General features: G+C 40.2%; 2 protein-coding genes across 2 annotated transcripts in view; both read right to left on the reverse strand.

The window, feature by feature from the left end:
- Positions 1-299: 299 nt before the first annotated feature.
- On the reverse strand, positions 300-6943 carry TCF24 (transcription factor 24). The gene is made up of 2 exons (XM_059042640.2): positions 6544-6943; positions 300-442 (listed from the first exon to the last, which is right to left on the reverse strand). Exons 1-2 carry the CDS (start codon positions 6931-6933, stop codon positions 329-331), a joined length of 504 nt encoding a protein of 167 aa, XP_058898623.1. The 5' UTR covers positions 6934-6943; the 3' UTR covers positions 300-328.
- A 2343-nt stretch (positions 6944-9286) lies between these two features.
- The window catches only part of PPP1R42 (protein phosphatase 1 regulatory subunit 42), a 38178-nt gene continuing 27524 nt past the window's right edge, over positions 9287-19940 (reverse strand). The window contains 3 exon segments of the mRNA XM_059042634.1: positions 9287-9361; positions 9363-9399; positions 15854-16013. Coding sequence (XP_058898617.1) covers positions 9287-9361; positions 9363-9399; positions 15854-16013 — 272 coding nt within the window.

A 19940-nucleotide genomic window follows, 5' to 3' on the forward strand; every position in this document is an offset into this window, starting at 1 on the left:
TGTGTATTCTTTGGATATATACACAATTCTTTGCTTTCCTATGTCTCTCTCTTTTTTTCCATTAGTTTCTCCTGCACTATATAGTAGTGACTCTCTCACACTGAAGAGATAAGCTGTGTGTTTTACATTATTATTATTACATTATTTATCAGACTGATTATTCATTCCACATTTATTTAGATTAGATAAATCTGAACATCCAACTATGGATTCACATGTAAACTTTCAGAAATGATGTTTGTTAGGTCTGATGTAATAAATATAGAGTTATTTCATATCATTTAAAAACAACCACATCACTTTCTACCAGCCCCCCTCAGGGGAGAGCCTAAGGCTGTGAGTCTGTTGGAATATTGTCATGATTTATTTTTTCTCCAGAGACAGAATGCTTCAGAAACTGACCAGTAGCACCAATGTACAATCTTGATCGCATGGGCCATTTCTGAAAAAGAATATTTAAACAAGAATCCAAAAGTTAGTATCTGTGACAGATACAGTGTGTAATAATAATATTAAAAATTCCAAATACCTCAATGCAAATGCAATATCATGTAGCTAGTAACAATGGTAATTTTGAACTCTAAGTGATGACATGAAAAAATGTTAAAAATAAAAGTAAATAATGCTAATAATAAAATTATTAGTGCTAATAATAAAAGTAAAAACATACCTAGACTTTTATTATAATTGTTTATTATAATTGAAATAATACATGTGCATGTGGACCAGAACTGCAAAAAATCATGGAGAATTAATATATTTAAATGTAGGAAAATATATCTACCCACAATATTTTAATGTTAAACTAAACCTAAAACAAAATTAAGCCTAAAACAAGATCCCTGGCTTTAAAAATATTTTAAAAAGTTATATGTAGGACTTCCCTGGTGGCGCAGTGCTTAAGAATCCACCTGCCAACGCAGGGGACATGGGTTCATCCCTCGTCCAGGAAGATCCAACATGCCACGGAGCAACTAAGCCCGTGCACCACAACTACTGAGTCTGCGCTCTAGAGCCTGTGAGCCACAGCTCCTGAGCCCGTATGCCACAGCTACTGAGCCCGTATGCCACAACTACTGAAGCTTGCGCGCCTAGAGCCTGTGCTCCGCAACAAGAGAAGCCACCATAATGAGGAGCCCGCGCACCGCAACGAAGAGTAGCCCCCGCTCACCGCAACTAGAGAAAACCCGCGCGCAGCAACAAAGACCCAACGGAGCCAAAAATAAATAAAATTTTAAAAAAATACAAAAAAAAAAAGTTATATGTGTTAAGTATTATGCATCTACATTTGTCAAAGGACTACAATGAAAAGTGACTAATTCGACTATCTAAACATTTTATCTAGCTAAAAGCAGTATCTTGAAGTTGCACATATTAGAATGTTTGGTGTTATATAGCTAGAACATCCAGATTAAATGTCTGCTTGTACTGGCATCACACAGCTCTAACCTTTCAGTAATCATCGCATTTGTATTCTGATTGTGTCTTTTCTAAATTTACCTTTAAAATGGACAGCCTCTCAAACAATACAATTACTTTCCAAACAGGCATCATGATGAAAAAATATACTACATAGGTAGTACTTTCAGGATGGACTTTTTTTTTTTAAGAGGGGAGGGTCATATAATTTTAGTTCTAAGGTCCTTGGAATACTAATCAGAGAAATAGTGCTGTTTTTTTAAAATACAAAGATAAGTCCTTAGACTAAAAGAGTACAACTCTTAAAGGTCAGCAGTGGGGTCCCACACTCTCCAGAGAGTAAATGCTGCTGTGAGCAGCAGGCTATTTTCACCAGCAAACATTCATGGGCAGACTGCTGGTTACACAGCACCATGAAATGTTCTTAAATGCCTTGCAGATGATCCACGGTGCTCAAACAGAGGTACAATTATTAACAATCCAAAGTCCGTAAGAGCTCTGGGTTTTCAACACAGGTTGCATATTATTATTATTATTATTATTATTATTATTTTTTGCGGTACGCGGGCCTCTCACTGTTGTGGCCTCTCCCGTTGCGGAGCACAGGCTCCGGACGTGCAGGCTCAGCGGCCATGGCTCACGGGCCCAGCCGCTCCGCGGCATGTGGGATCTTCCCGGACCGGGGCACGAACCCGCGTCCCCTGCATCGGCAGGCGGGCTCTCAACCACTGCGCCACCAGGGAAGCCCCACAGGTTGCATATTAGAATCATACGGGAGCTTTAAAAAATACTGATGGCCAAGTCACACTCCAGCCCACTTAAATCAGAATGGACCTCTTCGGAGAAATATAAGGTAGAGTCAGTTCTTATCTGCAATAACAGTAGCCTTCCTTATACTTCCGAATACAGTTAACTGTCACCTAAACTTGGATTCCAGATGTAAAATGTAGCCACAGGAATAATAAGTAAGCATGTGATTTTTATTTCTCCAGATGGGATAAGTGAATTTAAGAGTCCTAAATTCAGATTATTCTGCTGGGAATCTACACTTTAACACAGATTAAATATAACATCTGTGTTACTTGGAACTTAAATGGTCCATTCTTATATAATCTTCCTATTAACAAACTTGTATTTTAAGTTCGATACAGTAATAAGACTGACACTGTGTTACTTATTTTTGCAAATCCATTTCAGGTTTTTTTTTTTTTTAAATCATAGATGTGAATTCTTGTACTTTCTGGGTATATCATGTTGGTCCTATTCTTGGGATCCTTGCTACCAGTTGGTAACATTAAGTGTTTTAGAAACTAGCCTGGGATTTTTTGATATGTTTGGATTTGGCATTGTTAGATCAGATTTAAGGCCTGCATTATACTGAAAAATCCAGTGTGATGGTATTATGGATTGAATGTTTGTGTTCCCCCAAATTCATTTGTTGACACTCTTAGCGCCCAACATGATGATATTTGGGGAGATAATTTTGGTTAGATGAGGTCATGAGGGTGGGTCCCTCATGATAGGGTTAGTGGCCTTTTAAGAAGGGGGAGAGCTCCCCTTCTTTGAGACAGAGTTAAGTCGGCCAGCTGCAAGACAGGAAGAGAGCTCTCAGTAGGAAGTGAATTGGCCAGCACCTTGATCTTGGACTTTCCAGCCTCCAGAACTGTGAGAAAACAAATTTCTGTTGTTTAATCCATCTAGTCTATGGTACTTTGTTGTTGCAACCTGAGCCAACTAATATTCACATGTAGCAAATAGTTTAGGGTCATCAATTTCAAATGCAGAATTTTAGGCATATTATAAACCAGTGCTTTTCAATCTTTTACACTCCTGCCACATTTTCATGAGCATAAAAATCTCATGCTCAAACCTCAAATGTAATGTGAGAATTCTGCATTTGAAAATGTAGATAATAATAATTTGAGAATGTGAGTTAAATACATCTAAGTATAAATAAAATAAAAATACTACTGAATGCTCCCTGTCAGTTCTCTGTTTTACTTGGGTTCCACTGAGTTGAGAATCACTCTAAATCACACAACCAAGAGTGGAGACAAGTGAAGGCATCTGTTCTTTATAGCCTTGATAGTATGTAAGTAATTTATGAAGCAAACCTAAAAATGTGTATGTGGATTTTTGCCTGATTTTTCATGGACTTAATAAAACTTCCCTTTTCAATAACTTTGTGTCCCTGGATTTTCAAAAAGTCTTCAAATGATTTTTATTCAAATGAATTAAATGTAGACACATAAATAGTTTTAAGAGTCAGAAATAAAAACATAAATACAATATTGGTTAGGTTGCATGTCAGCCTCATGCCAAAAAAGCCAGCTGACTGATTTACATTTCACTTCTCAATGGTCTGTTTTAGCATTGTGTAGATTAACACAATCCTGACCTCTACTTTACCTAACAAGTCATACTTAAAATTATGTAGTTTCATTAGCTTAGAACAATCTAGCAAACTCATACAATTAACCAGAACTGAACCTGAAACTGAAAACTAAACATATATTCCTGGTTTGGGGAGTTAAATGACTCCAAAATAACAAAACTTTGTATTTATTTTTTGAAATTATTGTTTATCTGTATTATCAACAATGATTCTCCAGGGGTAATGCAATTAATAAAGCCATCTGTGCTTTTCTTCCAATGTAAGTATCTGAAATATACCCCTGTTCCCTTGGAGAAGCACTGCCCTTTCAGACACTGGTGCTGATCAGAACTGCTCACATCCCAAAGGGATAAAAACTGCTGTCTTAGGCTATGCCCTGGGATTCCAGTCTCTTAAACCCTCCAGTTTCATTTGAGGTACTCATAATGTCAATTCCCAACAATGCTTACAGTGCTAAATCCCCAATACTGATAACAAGAACTGATGATTCAAAATTATGGCCTTGAAATACTTGCTAATGGATCTTTGATCAAAGTAAAGACCCCCTTATGTTGTAAGGCAGAAAAACAAAGTCATTTTGGAACACTCTTTAAGTAAACCAAAAAGTACAAATAATCAGAATATCTTTATTTCTTTGGCATTAGATTAATCAATGATAGACTTAATATTTAGCATTTTGGCAGTCTCTGTAAAATAATGTGTTACAGGCAGTTTCAATTATGTATGTAAAATCTCTTTCCTCTGCACCTCCACTGCATATGGTTATAGCCTCTCTTATGGCACATACAACATTCCCTCTTATAATACTGTTATTTATATTTCTGTCTTTGTCTCTATTATGTGCTCATTTAGGGCAGGGATCAAGTCTCACCCTTAATTGTATTCACTCTCCTAACAGCGCTTTGCACAAATCAGGCACTCAGTAAATGATTTTAAAATAGACTAGTCACCTGTTCAACCATCTTCAATTTCATTTTTAAGAGGTAATCTTTGGTTTTCTTTCATTATCCCTAGAATTGTCTTTTAAAATAAAAATAATTGATTCAGAGGACAAATGAGATTTAATTTTTCTTTAAAGAGTTATATGACTACAAAAACATTTGGTATGGGAGTCAGGGCAAAAAAACTCTTGTTAAGCTTATTGTTACATGAAAATTATGGTTTTAACATTACTCATTCAAAAAAGCACTGCAAGAAACTAAGGTGAAAAACAACTGGATTTCTCATCTCATTTCTCTCTCCCACAAAGAGGCATTTAACAGATGTCTTTTGTATTAAAGTCTACTTAATGTTAAAATAAACTTCCTTAGAGTATAATGTCAAATCAAGAGAAATCTAATATTAATGATATATTTGAATAGCAATCTAATGTACCTAATATCAATCTAATATTAACAGATTAGTAGCATCTAATATCAATAGTAATACAAAACCCCTCAATTAATAATGAATAACTTTCCAACTGAGGTTATACAACACATGAATGAATGGAATGGAATAGTCTATCATAATTATGAATAAATGATATTTCAAATTTTTATACTTAGTATTTGAATTAGTTTGAGTCTATCATCATGCTGATTAAATGTACAAAGTAAATTTTATTAAACCTTACCACAGAATTTTAAATTTAGTTAATATTAGAGGATGTACTTTACCCTCAATTCAATAATGATTATTCAATAATTTATTGAACATTGATATACTTAAGGCAAAGTCCTAATTTTGTATTTGTGTGTGTGTGTGAGAGAGAGAGAGAGAGAGAAAATGCTTCAGAATGGTGGAATCAAAAATTTGAATATTTAGTTTTAGAAAACATAGGGAAGGTGATCCATTTTGAACAGAAAACCTAATCAATGTAAGATTTGAAAACAATCAAATCTAGGAGAAAAGGATGATGAGAGTCTAAATACTGCAATATAGGTAATGAATCATAATCATATATACAGTATTAAACAAAAACCCTGACCACTCTACCTATATGTAATGAAAAAAATACAAGAGGGAGTCTCTTGGATAATTTTGTACATTATGTAATTTGAATATTTAATCAGAACACAACATATATGCCAACTTATTATGAAAATCACATAAACTCATTATAGTTTTTCTAACATTCTTCGTGGTTGTCTAGTCCATGATCATTAACCTTGATTAAAACGGACTGAACATTTACTGTGTGGGGACGCAGAATGGTCTCCTTTTGTTCTTACCAGCTTTACAAAAAATTTTCAACATTGGTTTCCTAGGATTAGTTAGGGGCAGATACTTCCGTCACCCCATTTAATTCCTGAAACTTTTCAAATATTTGATAAACACCACAATGGTAACAATGATGTAAATTAAAAACCCTCAAAGGCTCATAAATGTAACTCGGACACTAAAAATTATCAGGACGTGCAACCAAGCACCCCACCAGGCACCCGCAAGAAACTTCTCATCTAGGAAAGGAATCCTGTAGGTTGCATTCTATACGGGGCGTGAGACTCCCCTACCCAACCCAGCCCGGGTTTAAGCCCTCTACCTGCAAACCGTCAAGGAGTAGCTTTGTGCAGTGGGGACCTCGCTACGGGTGCCTTCGCGGGCCAAGGTCGCTCTCCTGATCTGTTCCCCGCCTCACCCTGAAGGAGGGGTGAGAGCTGGGCGGTATCTGCCCAGGCGGGGGCAGACCCCGCGGTCAAGGTGCCATGCTCCCGGCCCCGGCTCCGCAGTGCGCCCTGCCCACCTACCTTGACAGGGTGTAGGTAACCATCCCCGCGCAGGGCGCCCAGTCCGGGGTCCGCTGGTGCGTCGGCGTCGTCCTGCAGGCTGCGAGTGAGGTGCGCGATGTAGGTGGTGGCCAATAGCAGCACATCCAGCTTGGACAGCTTGGTGTCCGGCGGCACCGACGGCAGCGTGCGCTGCAGCTCCAGGAAGGCGTGCCGCAGAGTCTGCACGCGGCTGCGCTCCCGCGCCGCGTTAGCTGCCGCCGGCCTCCCGCCCCCCGACCGCGCGCCGCCGCCTGGGCCCGCCGGCCCCGGTCCGGTCCGTCCCTGGCTCGAGTCTCGGGTGGCGGCTACCGGTGGCGCGGGCTCGTTGCTGGCGATCAGGTGGCTGCCTGCGGGGCCGCCGCTGTCCATAGCGGCTTCCCGCGCCGCGCGCCCTGCAAAGGACGGAAGGCGCGGTGAGGCCGGGGCGCCGCTCGAGTTTAACCCGGGGAGGCGCAGCCCTCCCGCTCCCCCTGCACGCTGGGCCCGGCCGTCCGACATGGCTCCAGGCGATCTCATAGTTGAGCACCTTTTGACTGGGGCGCTTTTGCCTCCCGGCGTCTGGGGAGAGTGGTGGGGCCCGAGTGTTCCTGGGCTGCTTGGAAGGCTGAGGAGGGGCGCGGTGCCGGCTTTACTTTCCGCCGACAGATTAATCGGAAGGGCTACGCTACCAGGGAAAATGATTTCGGAAGCACAGCTCCGGTTCGGAACTTGTTCGCGCTTCTGGAACGCTATCCCGCCTGTCCAGCAGGAAAGATGAAGCTGGTCAACTCGTGGAGCGCGGCGGGAAGCCCTGCCTCGCCAGGGCCAGCCGTGCCCACGCCGGCCGCCCTCGCACCATTCGCTACCGAGGTCCGGGGACCTCAGGGGCGACGGCAGGAGCTCAGGGCAGTTTCTGCCGGAGAAGCGGGGGACCGGTGGCCTCTCCCGGGACCAAGGCACCCGCTACCCCTCCAAGCCCGGGAGCAGCGCGGCGGGGGTCGGACCGGGGCCCTCACCTTTCCTGGAGCGGCCGTACGAGGTTCGGCTCCGCTGCGAGAGCAGGCGAGGAGCGTCGAAATGGGTCTGCGTGGCCAGGACCGCGCCGGTCACTCCATCCTCGTCCAGCCGAAGGCTACGGCCGCTTCCAGCCCGCGCCTTTTATGCGGGCTCCTGCGAGGCGAGGCGTGCGTGCTGGCCAAGCTCGGCGTGGGATGACCGCAGAAGGACCCGCTGACGTCCGCAGGCACCTGAGGTGCCGTGCAGAGGACTCGGTTCTCTCCGAGCAGCCCGTCCGCCTTGGGAGAGTCATTAATGCAACCCTCCGGCGGGGCGGGGCCGGGCCAGAGGGGGAGGGGCGTCTTCCTGGCCCCGCCCCTCCGAGTCCAGGTTCTCCCCGGGGCGGGACTCCGAAAGCCGTACGTCCAGCGCCCGCGGGGTTGGCGGCCGGCTGGGCCAGAGCCGCGGTCTGGGCTGTAGGACCCCAGCGCGGCCTCGCGAGTGAGCTCGCCTCGCCGCCGCCCTTCCGCCTCGGGCCCAGTCTGAGCCCCGGCACTCTCCAGGCCGGCGCCGAGCCGAGGCGGGAACGCGGCCGTTTTGTTGAGCGTGACGTAACTTTCTGTGAGGAACTGTGGAGTGTGCCGCCTCGAGGCGCTCACCTTTCACTCTACCACAAGGTAAATGTCTCCCGCTGCCCTAACTGCTTAAAGCGTAGTCCCTCCACCCTCGGGGTTCCGTGACCAGTTTACTGAGCCGCCCAGAGATAAACTGCACTTAGCTCGCGCGCGCCCACTGTCTGTGGTACCTTAGGAAGTTCCCCCAGTCGCGGTCGCTTCTCCCCGAGGTTCCGGCGCCTCACTCGCCCCCCAGGGGCCCCCGCTTTGTTTCGCTATTTGGACGGATTTGGAGTTTCCCTGCGGGGAACTCTCCTGAAGTGTTTAGCCCTCGTGGCCCCCCCGGGGAGCGGGGCCGGCGGCCGTGCGGGGAGGGGCTCTCTCCGGCCTCCTTGAGAAAAGGGGGCGCTGCCCCGCGAGGCCCGTTCCCAGCCGCCCAGGAAGCCTGGGCCCTGGACGCCCCCCGACCCTCTGTGGCTTCCGCCCCTTTGGACCCGTCGCCTTCAGAGGTGAAGTCTGAGCGGACACCCCGTATTTCCCAGCGACGTGATTAGTCCATCCTTGAAAACAGTGTCTGAGAGGGGAAGAGCAGGACGTTATAAAACACCTTTGCCCTCAAGACGGAATATCGAATTTAAAATAGCATTAATGAAACCGCTCTTGTATACGTGACACAATTTCATCCTTTACCATAGATTTTAAAATTGGAGCTACCGATTAGTGCATAGTAATGGTGGCACTTATTGTATTTGAGTGTAGAATTCCACACACTTTAAGTATACTAGTGAATCAAAAGAATCCTCAGGTTTTCATCTCAATTTCCATTCAGTAACTGTAGTTCGATTTACACTTTAGAAAGAAGCACACCAAAATACCATTGGTTCAAAAAAGGATTACTTTCTTTTGGTGAATGCGAAAGCACACCTTTATTTCCCCTGTAAATTGTATGTAATGAGAAAGAAAGCAGTTGGAAAGCACTGTTTCGGATTCTGTAAAGAAGCAAATCAAGCAAGAACTCAAAGGTTCTTCTTATATAATGAGATGCCATAAAGCTCCAAACCACAAAGGATGATGTTGCCTAGTAATACTATAAAGGTAAAGAGTCACAGGTTTCAGATCGCTTAAGGCTGAATTTACTGATTTTTTACAAACATATTTTCTTTTACTTTTGAGTTACGAAGAAGATGAGGTTCACGTACATCATTTTTTTGTCAGCAAGCTTTCAGATTCCTTCAAAGAGAGATTCCTGTATTGACAGAGAAAAAACAAAACAAAACAGCGTTTAAATTATTTCAAAAATGAAAGTTATCCACAACAGGTAGCAAACATATATAATCTAGGACACAATAACAAGAGTGAAGGCTAATGATTAGTTACCAAACTGTGTGCATCCTCTCGGGCTTGAAAGGAAGCAGAAACAAAGATTTTTTTCCCCCTGAGGAAGGGAAGAATGTGGAAAATCTATGAGTTGGGAGAGATGTGGAAAATAAGAATACTGGAGGGAAGGTGGGCCGACTAGGGTAGGCACATTAGGTGCTCAGGGCTCCTTATGTTTTACACGCTGGCACCTCACACACCTCACCCTAGCCTAGCCTGCTAGAGTCTCCTGCTGCTTTAGGAGGTGGGGTGGAGGTGCAGGCACAGCAGAGGCACTTCACTGCTAAGTGCCTGGCCAGTTGCCTGCTGAGTTGCCCAACAGTCAAGTTCCAAAGAAAGGACTGATGTAACAAGACCATCCACTGCAGGTCACCCCCCTTGTCCTATCTGCTGACACTCTAAGCAGCCTCTCTGAATCCTCTGTTGACTCTAGAGTAGTCCTAATGCCTGCAAGAAACCAGTATTTGCAATTAAATTCAAAATGGAAGATGAAAATCTTCAAATTTTCCACATTACATAAATTAGTAACAGGTACCTTATTTAGCACTTCTTAAAGTGCTAAGTGCTTTACAAAAAGCACTTTATTTTCTCATTTTGTCTTTACAAAAACCCTTTGAGGACTTTACATTTACAGTTGAGAAAAATAAAGCTCAGAGGGTGAAGTAACTTGTCCAAGGTCACATAGATAGTAAGTGGCAGAGACAGGAGTCAAACCAGGCAGATTGACCCTAACACTTGTGCTTTTTACCATACTATTCTATTTACTATTTGTAGGGCATACTTTAACTTGACTCCCTATGAACAATCCAAATACTACTTTTTTTTTTTTTTTTTTTTTGCGGTACGCGGGTCTCTCACTGTTGTGGCCTCTCCCGTTGCGGAGCACAGGCTCCGGACGCGCAGGCTCAGCGGCCATGGCTCACGGGCCCAGCCGCTCCGCGGCACGTGGGATCTTCCCGGACCGGGGCACGAACCCGGGTCCCCCGCATCGGCAGGCGGACTCTCAACCACTGCGCCACCAGGGAAGCCCCAAATACTATTTTTATAGTATGTCTTTCTTTGGAGTTCTTGTCTAATCTGGTTTTAGAGTGCTGTAGATTTTATTTCACTGAGCGTGATGTAGGCCTTAAAATCATACTTATCTTTTTTCTAAATGTGTCAAATAGTTTGTCATCTTATCTTTATATTGTAAAATAATCCCATATACCAGTGAAGAAAATATATTGTTTTGTTTTATATCTATATCAATGGGTTTTATAGAGTTGGTGCTTTTTTTCACCTTTCTTTTCAACTACTTCCCTCATTGTTTAATTAAGGTATAATTTACAGACTTAAATTCACTCTTTTGAGTGTATAGTTCAGCAGTTTTGATAAACATTAACAGTCATGTAACTACTACCACAATAAAGATATGCAACATTTCATCCCCCCCAAAAAAATTCCCTTGTGTTGACCCTTTGTAGTCAACCCCAGGTCCTCAGCAACTACTGATATTTTCTCTCTATAGTTTTGCCTTTGCCAGAATGTCATGGAATCATACAATGTGTAGCCTTTTAAGTCTGTCTTCTTTATTTTATTATATATATATATTTTTTAACATCTTTATTGGAGTAAAATTGCTTTATACTGTTGTGTTAGTTGCTGCTGTATAACACAGTGAATCAGCTATACATATACATATATCCCCATATCCCTTCCCTCTTGTGTCTCCTTCCCACCCTCCCTATCCCACCCCTCTAGGTGGTCACAAAGCGCCGAGCTGATCTCGCTGAAGTCTGGCTTCTTTTGCTTAGCATAATGCTTTTGAGGTCTATCCATGTTGTGTCATGTATTGCTAGTTCATTCCTTTTTAATGCTGAGTAGTAGTATTCCATTGGATGGATGTACCACAGTTTGTTTATCCATTCCCTAGTTGAGACACCCTTGGGTCATTTCCAATTTTTGGTGATTATGAGTAAGCCACTGAAAACATTAGGGCTCAGATATTTGCGTGAGTATAGGTTTTCATTCCACCTGAGGAAATACCTAGGAGTGGGACTGCTGAATGTGGTGTGTGTTTAACTTTGTAAGAATATGTCAAACTATTTTCCAAATTGGCTTAAGTATTTTTTGCATTCCCACCAGTAGTGTGTGAGAGTTCCAGTTGCTCCATATCCTTGCTAGCATTACTTGATTTTTTTTCTTCTTATTCACTTTAATGGACATTTTTAAAGAAAAAAATTTGATCCAATATTTAAAACATTTTAAAAATCAGATGATTTCACAATCTAGATATCTTGCTTGCTAGCTAGTCTCATTTCTCACCTTCAACATGTCTGCTTGGCTATACTGTTTTGGAGCCGAGTAGCTGCAGGCTGCAGTTGCCTTTAGTTGGACATGTGCTCTCCAGTTTACCTCAGTCAGATTCTCACCTGCTTCCCTTACCTTATCTGCCTGTACTTGAGGGTGTTTTTGAGACCCCCTTGCAGTGTAGTTAAGAGCTTGGCTTTTGCAGTCAATGACCTGGATACAAGTCCCAGCTCTGCCTCACGGCAATCCTCTGACTTTGGGCCCCTCTGACTGGGCTTCTGCAACACTCATTTTCCCCGTGTATAAAATGGGGCTGTAGTATTCTTATCTCAAAGGGTCCTATTGTGTTTTACAATTTGTTTGGGTAATGAAGACTAAGCTTTCAAAGTAGACATTTTAAAATGGAAAATAACTAATACAATTTTTATAACTTAGATCTTACATAACTCTTGTTCACAGAGTAAGCCATTGACAGAGTTGAGACTAGAAGTCACAAAAAGGAGCTTACACTGTTCTAAAGAAACACTTTGTCGCTCACCACTATTGCTTTTTTTTGAGGGAGGTGAGGGTTGTCCTAATTTCAAAGGGTTCTTTGAGAACTGCAAACCAGAATCTTAAAGTTATATCTATGTTACTGATACATAAATTTATTTTGCATATAAAAGTTAATTAGAGGTTAGGTTGAACACAGCAAAATTAAGACATTTAGAGCTTTGCAGATGAGTTTATATAAGATCATTCCAGAGTTTCATGACTAAAAGTCTTATCTAAGTTTTTAAAAATTCTTCCTGAAACACATAGGAGATCTATTGTTACAACTGTTCAAACATAACCTTAACAGTGGTAAAAACAAATTATTTGTACTGTTTTTAAAGGTCAGTTTTTAACTCAAAGAAACCTAATGCTTCCATATTCTAACTAAAGGTAGTAGGTATTTTATAAATAGTTTAATAACATACAGTGAACATTTCCTATGAATTATGGGTCCCAGGTATTCACATTCCTTAAAGGTATCTGAAGCTAAGGGCATTCTAACCCATCTAGAAAGTTATTATTTTTACATTAAGAAAAGAGATGGATTGACTCTATTGACATCTCTTAGGCATGAAAGATAGTTAATCAAGTAACAGTTTGCTTTTTTCGTTGTACAGTGCTGTATTCTCAGTGGATCTTATTTACAATATATAACTGCGTTTAATGTCTATTTTAAAATTACTAAGGCTCAAGTACCTCCTAGCATGTTTGAAAAGAGAGGAAACATCTGTCAGAAGTATTTACTGTGACAAACATAGAAAGAAGCAATATGTGCACATTTTTTGTTTAATACATATGTTATTTTTAATTGAACAGTGAAGGCATTTGTTCAGAATTGGCCTTTAAATAAAAAAATAGTGTTGAACTAATCTTTAATTAAAGTGTACGTTGATAGTATCAAGTTCAGTTTGAGGGTCAAAAGCAACGTCAATGAGTCTGACTTTTTCCTCCCTGTAGGGAAAGCAGGCTTGTGTAAATATACATGAGCACAGACTGCATGCATTTATAAAGGAGGTGGAAAACATTCCCCTGTCATTGGACAGATTTTGCTTCACTGTGTTCCACATAGGATACAGGCACAGCTTTCAGTGTGTAAACCGTAAAGGAGTGTGGGGCACATACTTTTAGCGTTTTGGAAGAAGCCTCTAAGCTCCTTTCCACCTCTGAACAGGCTCCCCACCTCGAATCTTAAATATAGACTGTAGGGGACTCTTCTGCTGATGCCAGCTCATTATCCTCCTTCAAGTAATGAAGGGAACGAATTGGTTTAATCACCGGTTTTAGAAACTAAAAATCTGTTCTTCACATTTGGGCCACATATTTTGTTTTTAATACTTTACTAACCTCCTAATTTTATCCTCATTGTCTCTTAGCCTTACACTAAGTTAGTAAAATGTTACCAATAGGCATACCCTAACAATCTATTATCAAGAACTTAATGAAATTCCGTAATATATTTGGTCATCTTTTTTTAAAGAGAGGTAGAACTGATATTCCCATTTAATAAGACTTACATCATTTGTGATACCAAAACAATATTTTGGCATGTACTCAATGAAAATGTTACATGAGGAAATAAAAAATATTTAAAAGAAAATGTTTATGTAATACTTTTTCACATTATAAAACTTAGGAATCAGGATTGAACATAATAAACTTCACTGATAGTGGCAGAAGCAGGGCATTCTTTATATTATTCTCACAGGAACCCCTCTATTCTGCTGGTTTCTTTAGGGTAGCCTATCTTAGCAGTACTTAGCAGTTAAAAATGCATTTAGCTCTGTGTTTAGTGTTCCTAGTTAGGAAAATGAGAATATAGTGATTTGCCAGTGCAGTCCTAGTGACTAGAGTTTTGCTTGGGGCTATAGAATATGTGGTATGTGCCATAGCTCGCAACTGATCTAACAGTGTGTGTGGCAATGTACAGATTTACCAATATTGTTATCTGAGGCTATATTCATTTTTATTGATTTCTTTTCCACCTTGATGATATACTAGCAAGACCTTTCAAAATGCTTGGCAGAGAAACAAAACTCAAGAACACTTGTGGAATTGATGTGAGTTATGTAAATCTTTAAGAAACTGTTGGGGTGCTGTGAACAAACTGGCTATGGTTTTGATGGCAGTGATAATGGACATAATCAGTAAGGCAAATTCTCACACAGCCTCTGTTTTTTATGTGTGTGAATGGAGAGGAGGCAAGACCAAAACTAGGACTCCTTATATATCCTATCGCCTCTCCCCAGATAAAGCATTTCCAGACTCATAGGACTTTCTCTCTCTTAAGCCTCTCCTGGCAAGCCTAAGCCACTCTTCAGGGAATGGGGGTAGGATAGTGCAGTACTGTTCATGGGTCTTCTTCAGGAGGGCTCCGTTAAGGAATGCTAAATCACCATCCCTTGACTGGACCCTGCAAAGAGGGTCTCGTGACAAACCCACACGACCTTCATCAGGCAGTTCTGGAAAAAGGAAATCTATTCCAAAGTACATCCACTGGCTCTGATTACTTTCTCAATGAAATACGCTATTGCCCTTTATTATATTGTAGTGACTACTATGGTATGATTGGAACGATCAATAGAGCAATCATTTTATTGATTATAAATAAAGAAATGTTGAATGGATAACTTGTAGGATGTATGAGGATCTGGTTTATAACGCCTATAGCATTTATCACAATATATAGTAGTGGTGTCACATTTGACTCTCACACTAACTTGTTGCAAGATCTTTGAGATCAGGACTATCTCATTTGAATTTTTATTATATTGAGTATTGTCTGGCATATAGCAGGTGGCTGTTAGTTTTATGAATAAAGGAAGTTATTTTCTGGTATAATTTATCTTTACATCAGAGCAATAACATCTTTTTTAAAGCTGAAGAAAAGCAATTTTCTTCTCATTACGAGACTCAGCTGATTCATAATGAGCTAAATTATGTATATACTCAAGGTTTAGAATAGTGATTCTTAAACTATTTTTTGGATCATAAATCTCTTTGAGAATCTAATGAAACTTCTAATGTATCCTTCAGGGACACCAGATTAAGAACCTTTGGTTTGAAGAAGTGGTGAAAGTAGCCTATCTCTGTAGTACCCTGGCTTCTCCTCCTTTCTGCCACCAGATGCCCTGCTGTAGCCATTTACTCACTAATGGACCATCCATTATCATCTGGGCCTCGGGCTCCTTTGATATGATCCCTGTTCATTCAGACATCTTTACATGATGCTTCTGGGACTTTCCTGAGTCACCTGCCCTACCTCAGTAGTTGTATCTGGTCTGTGACTCACAGCTCTTCCTGAATCAACCCTTCCACTGCAACTTTATGACTGTTTGGGCCGATGAACAATAAACTCTTTTTTTTTTTGGTGCTTGGTCAAGAAGAATTGAGAACGAGGAGACAGACGGAGGGCCTCTCTTCCTCTGTGCTGTTGACAGTGAGGGTGTCCCATCCTCCCCGCAAAAGATAAATCACACACAAAAATATTTGAAAGAACCTACCCCATGTCTTCAATAATTTTAGGGTTATCTTCTTGGGAGCTTTCTGGAGATGCATTTCCATTTGCAAGGTATCTTTGTGTATCAGAGAAAAAAACTAATTTTGGCTTACCCACCTGTGGGTAATAAACAGGAACTATGTGATGCATTGTTTCAAAGTTATCTGTAGCATACAAAGAATTAAAAGCATTCTGCTTTGAAACTAATAACTAACTTGCAAACATGGCATAGAAAAACATTAGACTATCAAAAATTATGTTTTATGAAATGGAATTAGATGAGGTTATATAGATCTACAGCAAAGCCAATAAAAAATTAATATCCAAGATAAAAATATCACAGACTTTCAAACATGAGAACCTACACAGGAAAGTTTATGGTCAACTCTCATAGACAAAATGGGTATCCCAACATTAATATAAATATTAACTGCCCTTGCATTTTGCTGTTATGAGTTTATTTTTTCAGTGTGTTTAACCTCTAGGGAGTAGATTAGTCAATTATAGTTTTTGTAATATGTTCATACCTTTATTTCCAAACTTAACATTCCACATCATTTCCCTGTTTAAAGATCCTTCTTCCTTTCCAGCAATGAATTCCTTTTAAGTGGAGACTGCCTTATTCGCCTTTAATTCCCAGGACCTAGCATAGTCTTGGGCACATCTAAGATGCTCAACAAATGTTTATTAAATGACTAAATGAATATTTCCATCAAAGCACTACAAAAGTAAATGCTGAATAAAACAAAACCAGTTCAATCAAAAAAAAATGCTGAAGGGCATTCAGATATTTTGAATTTTGTTAAAGTGTTTGACTTTGCTTCTAATTTTGAGCTATATAGTTGTGTGACTATATTTAAGACAAGATTTTTTTATTGTAACACCCTTGAAGTCTGAGGTAATTTTACCATATAGAGCTCCAAATTTATAGGGCTACCGAAAATATGTAGTCAGGAAATACAAAGATGACTATCTTCCTAAGAATTCCTGTTCACTTATAATGTGTTTGGTTGTACAGAGGTATCTTTAAATGGTTCATCTTAGCTCTTCTAAAGACCTGAAGGTATACTCCAGATTTAAAAATATACACAGTATGTCTTCTAGATTTTAATTCATTCTTTCCATTTCCCTGAGTGGCAATAACAGACACTTTACATAAAGACTATAGTGTAAGGTATTGGCCACATATCTAAGGACAGAGTTATTGCGTGTTACATACGTGTATCCAGGGATATCACAGGTTGTAAGCCTGGGAAGCTCAGAACTGTACCATTTGTTTGGATGGGGTTGGCAAATGTGTGTAGGTGGTGAGGAAGAAGGACATCTATAGATGGCCAAGAGAGAATAACTGAGTACTCCTGAGGAAAACTCACATAATTTCTATTACAGCTAGTCAGCTTTCAATTTCAATTTAATTGAACTTACAGTCTATTTTTCAATATAGTAAAAATCATATAATCTATTTGAATACTTTTAAAATTTCAAAGTTCTTTCATAATATAGTCTCATTTTTCTCCCTAGTTCCTTTTTGTTTATAAAAATTATATGTTTACATATCACATATTTACACATTTGAAGATTTTTCTAAATTCCCGCCAAACTGAAGTGAATTTCTATGTAGAGCAGACATTATTGTCCTTGGGTCCAAGCATGATTCAGCCAGTCATCAGTAGAGTGGTCACTAGAAGCCAAAGCTGTTTGATGAAGTCAGATAACTGATTAATCACTGTCTCCCTGCTATCTTTGTGACCTTAGACAAGTTATTTCATCTTTTTAAAACTCAGCTTTCTCAGCTGCAAAATGGATATAATAATTATCTTTCCCACAAGTTAAAATGATTAAAGCAATAATGTGCATAAATATCTGAAATGTTTAGCACAATAAATATTAGCTCTCTTTTCTTCCCTTGCCCCCTCTTCTTGGCTTCCTAGACTGGAGTGCTTTCCATTTTAAATTATTAATGATTATCATGATAGCAACTACAACAAGGTATGAAATGATGCTTCTGTACTATATAACATTCTGTATGGCTTAAAAAAATTGTGATAGGAACACTTAACATGAAATCTACCCTGTTTATTTTTTAAGTGTACAATAAATACATTATTGTTGACTCTAGGTACAACTTTGTACAGCAGACCTCTAGAGTTTATTCATCTTGCTTGACTGAAACTTTATGCCTGTTGATTAGTAACTCCCCAATGCTCCCACCACCCCCAGCCTTGGGCAGCCACCATTCCACTTTTTGATTCTATGAATTAGACTATTTTAGATACCTCATATATGTGGAATTATGCAATATTTGTCTTTCTGTGACTGGCTTATTTCATTCAGCATAATGTCCTCAAGGTACATCCACATTGTTTCATATTACAGAATTTCCCTTTTTTAAGGCTGAATAGTATTCCATTGTTTGTATATACCTTATTTTCTTTATCCATTCATCTGTCAGTGGACATTTAGGTTTCTACATCTTGGCTATTGTGAATAGTACTGCAGTGAACATAGGAGGGTTAACATGTCTTCAAGATACTGACTTCAGTTCTTTTGGATACTCACTCAGAAGTGGGATTGCTGGATCATACAGTTATTCTATTTTAAAATATTGAGGCACTGCCATATTGTTTTTCACATTGGTTGCACCATTTTGCGTTCCCACTGACAGTGTGCAAGGGTTCCAATTTTATCCATGTCCTCACCAACATTTTTTTTTTGTCATTTGATAATAGCCATCCTGACAGGTATAAGGAAGTATCTCATTGTGGTGTTTTTTAAAAAAATATTTATTTATTTATTTGGCTGTGCTGTGTCTTAGTTGCGGCACGCGGGATCTTTGATCTTCGTTGTGGCATGCAGGATTTTTAGTTGTGGCATGCAGGATGTTTTTTTTAGTTGCAGCATGTGAACTCTTAGTTGTGGCACGTGGGATCTAGTTCCCTGACCAGGGATTGAACCCAGGCCCCCTGCATTGGGAGTACAGAGTCTTAGCCACTGGACCACCAGGGAAGTCCCATCATTGTGGTTTTGATTTGCCTTTCCCTGTTGTTTAGTGACATTGAGCATTTAAAAAATATACCTGTTGGCCATTTGTAGGTCTTCTTTGGAGATATGTCTATTGGAAATGCTGTTGGGAACATGGCGCCAATTAACTTGCTTGACAAAGTGTTGCCACAAACCTTCAATTTGTATAAAATGCATTATCTGTGAAGCGCAATAAAGTGCAATAAAACAAGGTGTGCCTGAAATCACTTTATTTATTTATTTATTGAAATATAGTTGATGTACAATATCTTGCTAGCTTCAGGAGTACCACATAGTGATTTTACATTTGTATCATTGTGAAATGATGACCACCATAAGCCTAGTAACCATATGTCCTCATACAAAGTTATTATAATATTGTTGACCATATTCTTTGTGTTGTATATTACGTCCCTGTGGCTTATTCATTTTGTAACTGGAGGTTTACCTCTTAATCCCCTTCACCTGTTTCACCCGGCTTCCCCGGCAACAACTGCTTCTCTGTTTCTATGAGTCTGTTTTTGTTTTGTTTTCTTTGTTTCGTTTTTTAGATTCCACATATAAGTGAGCTCATTCAGTGTTGGTCTTTCTCTTTCTGACTTATTTTACTTAGCATAATACCCTCTGTATCCATCCATGTTGTCACAAATGGTAAGATGTTATTTTTAATGGCTGAGTAATATTCCATTGTATATATCACGAATCTTCTTTATCTGTTCCTCTATTGATGGATACTTAGGTTGCTTCCATATCTTGGTTATTGTAAATAATGCTGCAGTGGACATTGGTGTGTGTATATCTTTTTGAATTAATGTTTTTGTTTCCTTTGGGTAGATACCCAGAAGTGAAATTGCTAGATCATATGACAGTTCTATTTTTGATTTTTTGAGGAACTTCCGTACTGTTTACCATGATGGCTGCACCAATTTACAATCTCACCAGCAGTGCACCAGGGTTCCCTTTTCTCCACATCCTTACCAACACTTGTTACTTGTCTTTTTGATAATTGCCATTCTGACAGGTGTAAGGGGGTATCTCATTGGTTTTGATTTGCATTTCCCTGATGATTA

Source organism: Kogia breviceps, chromosome 17, assembly GCF_026419965.1.
Source record: "Kogia breviceps isolate mKogBre1 chromosome 17, mKogBre1 haplotype 1, whole genome shotgun sequence".
NCBI classification, from domain to species: Eukaryota; Metazoa; Chordata; class Mammalia; order Artiodactyla; family Physeteridae; genus Kogia; species Kogia breviceps.

Bases quoted from the DNA above. Each gene is read 5' to 3' on its own strand.
- TCF24 (XM_059042640.2), bottom strand. From the start codon at position 6,933: ATGGACAGCGGCGGCCCCGCAGGCAGCCACCTGATCGCCAGCAACGAG. The intron at 443-6,543 runs GTAGGTGGGCAG...ATTCTTTTTCAG, and splicing joins GTTACCTACACCCTGTCAAG to AAATGGCCCATGCGATCAAG.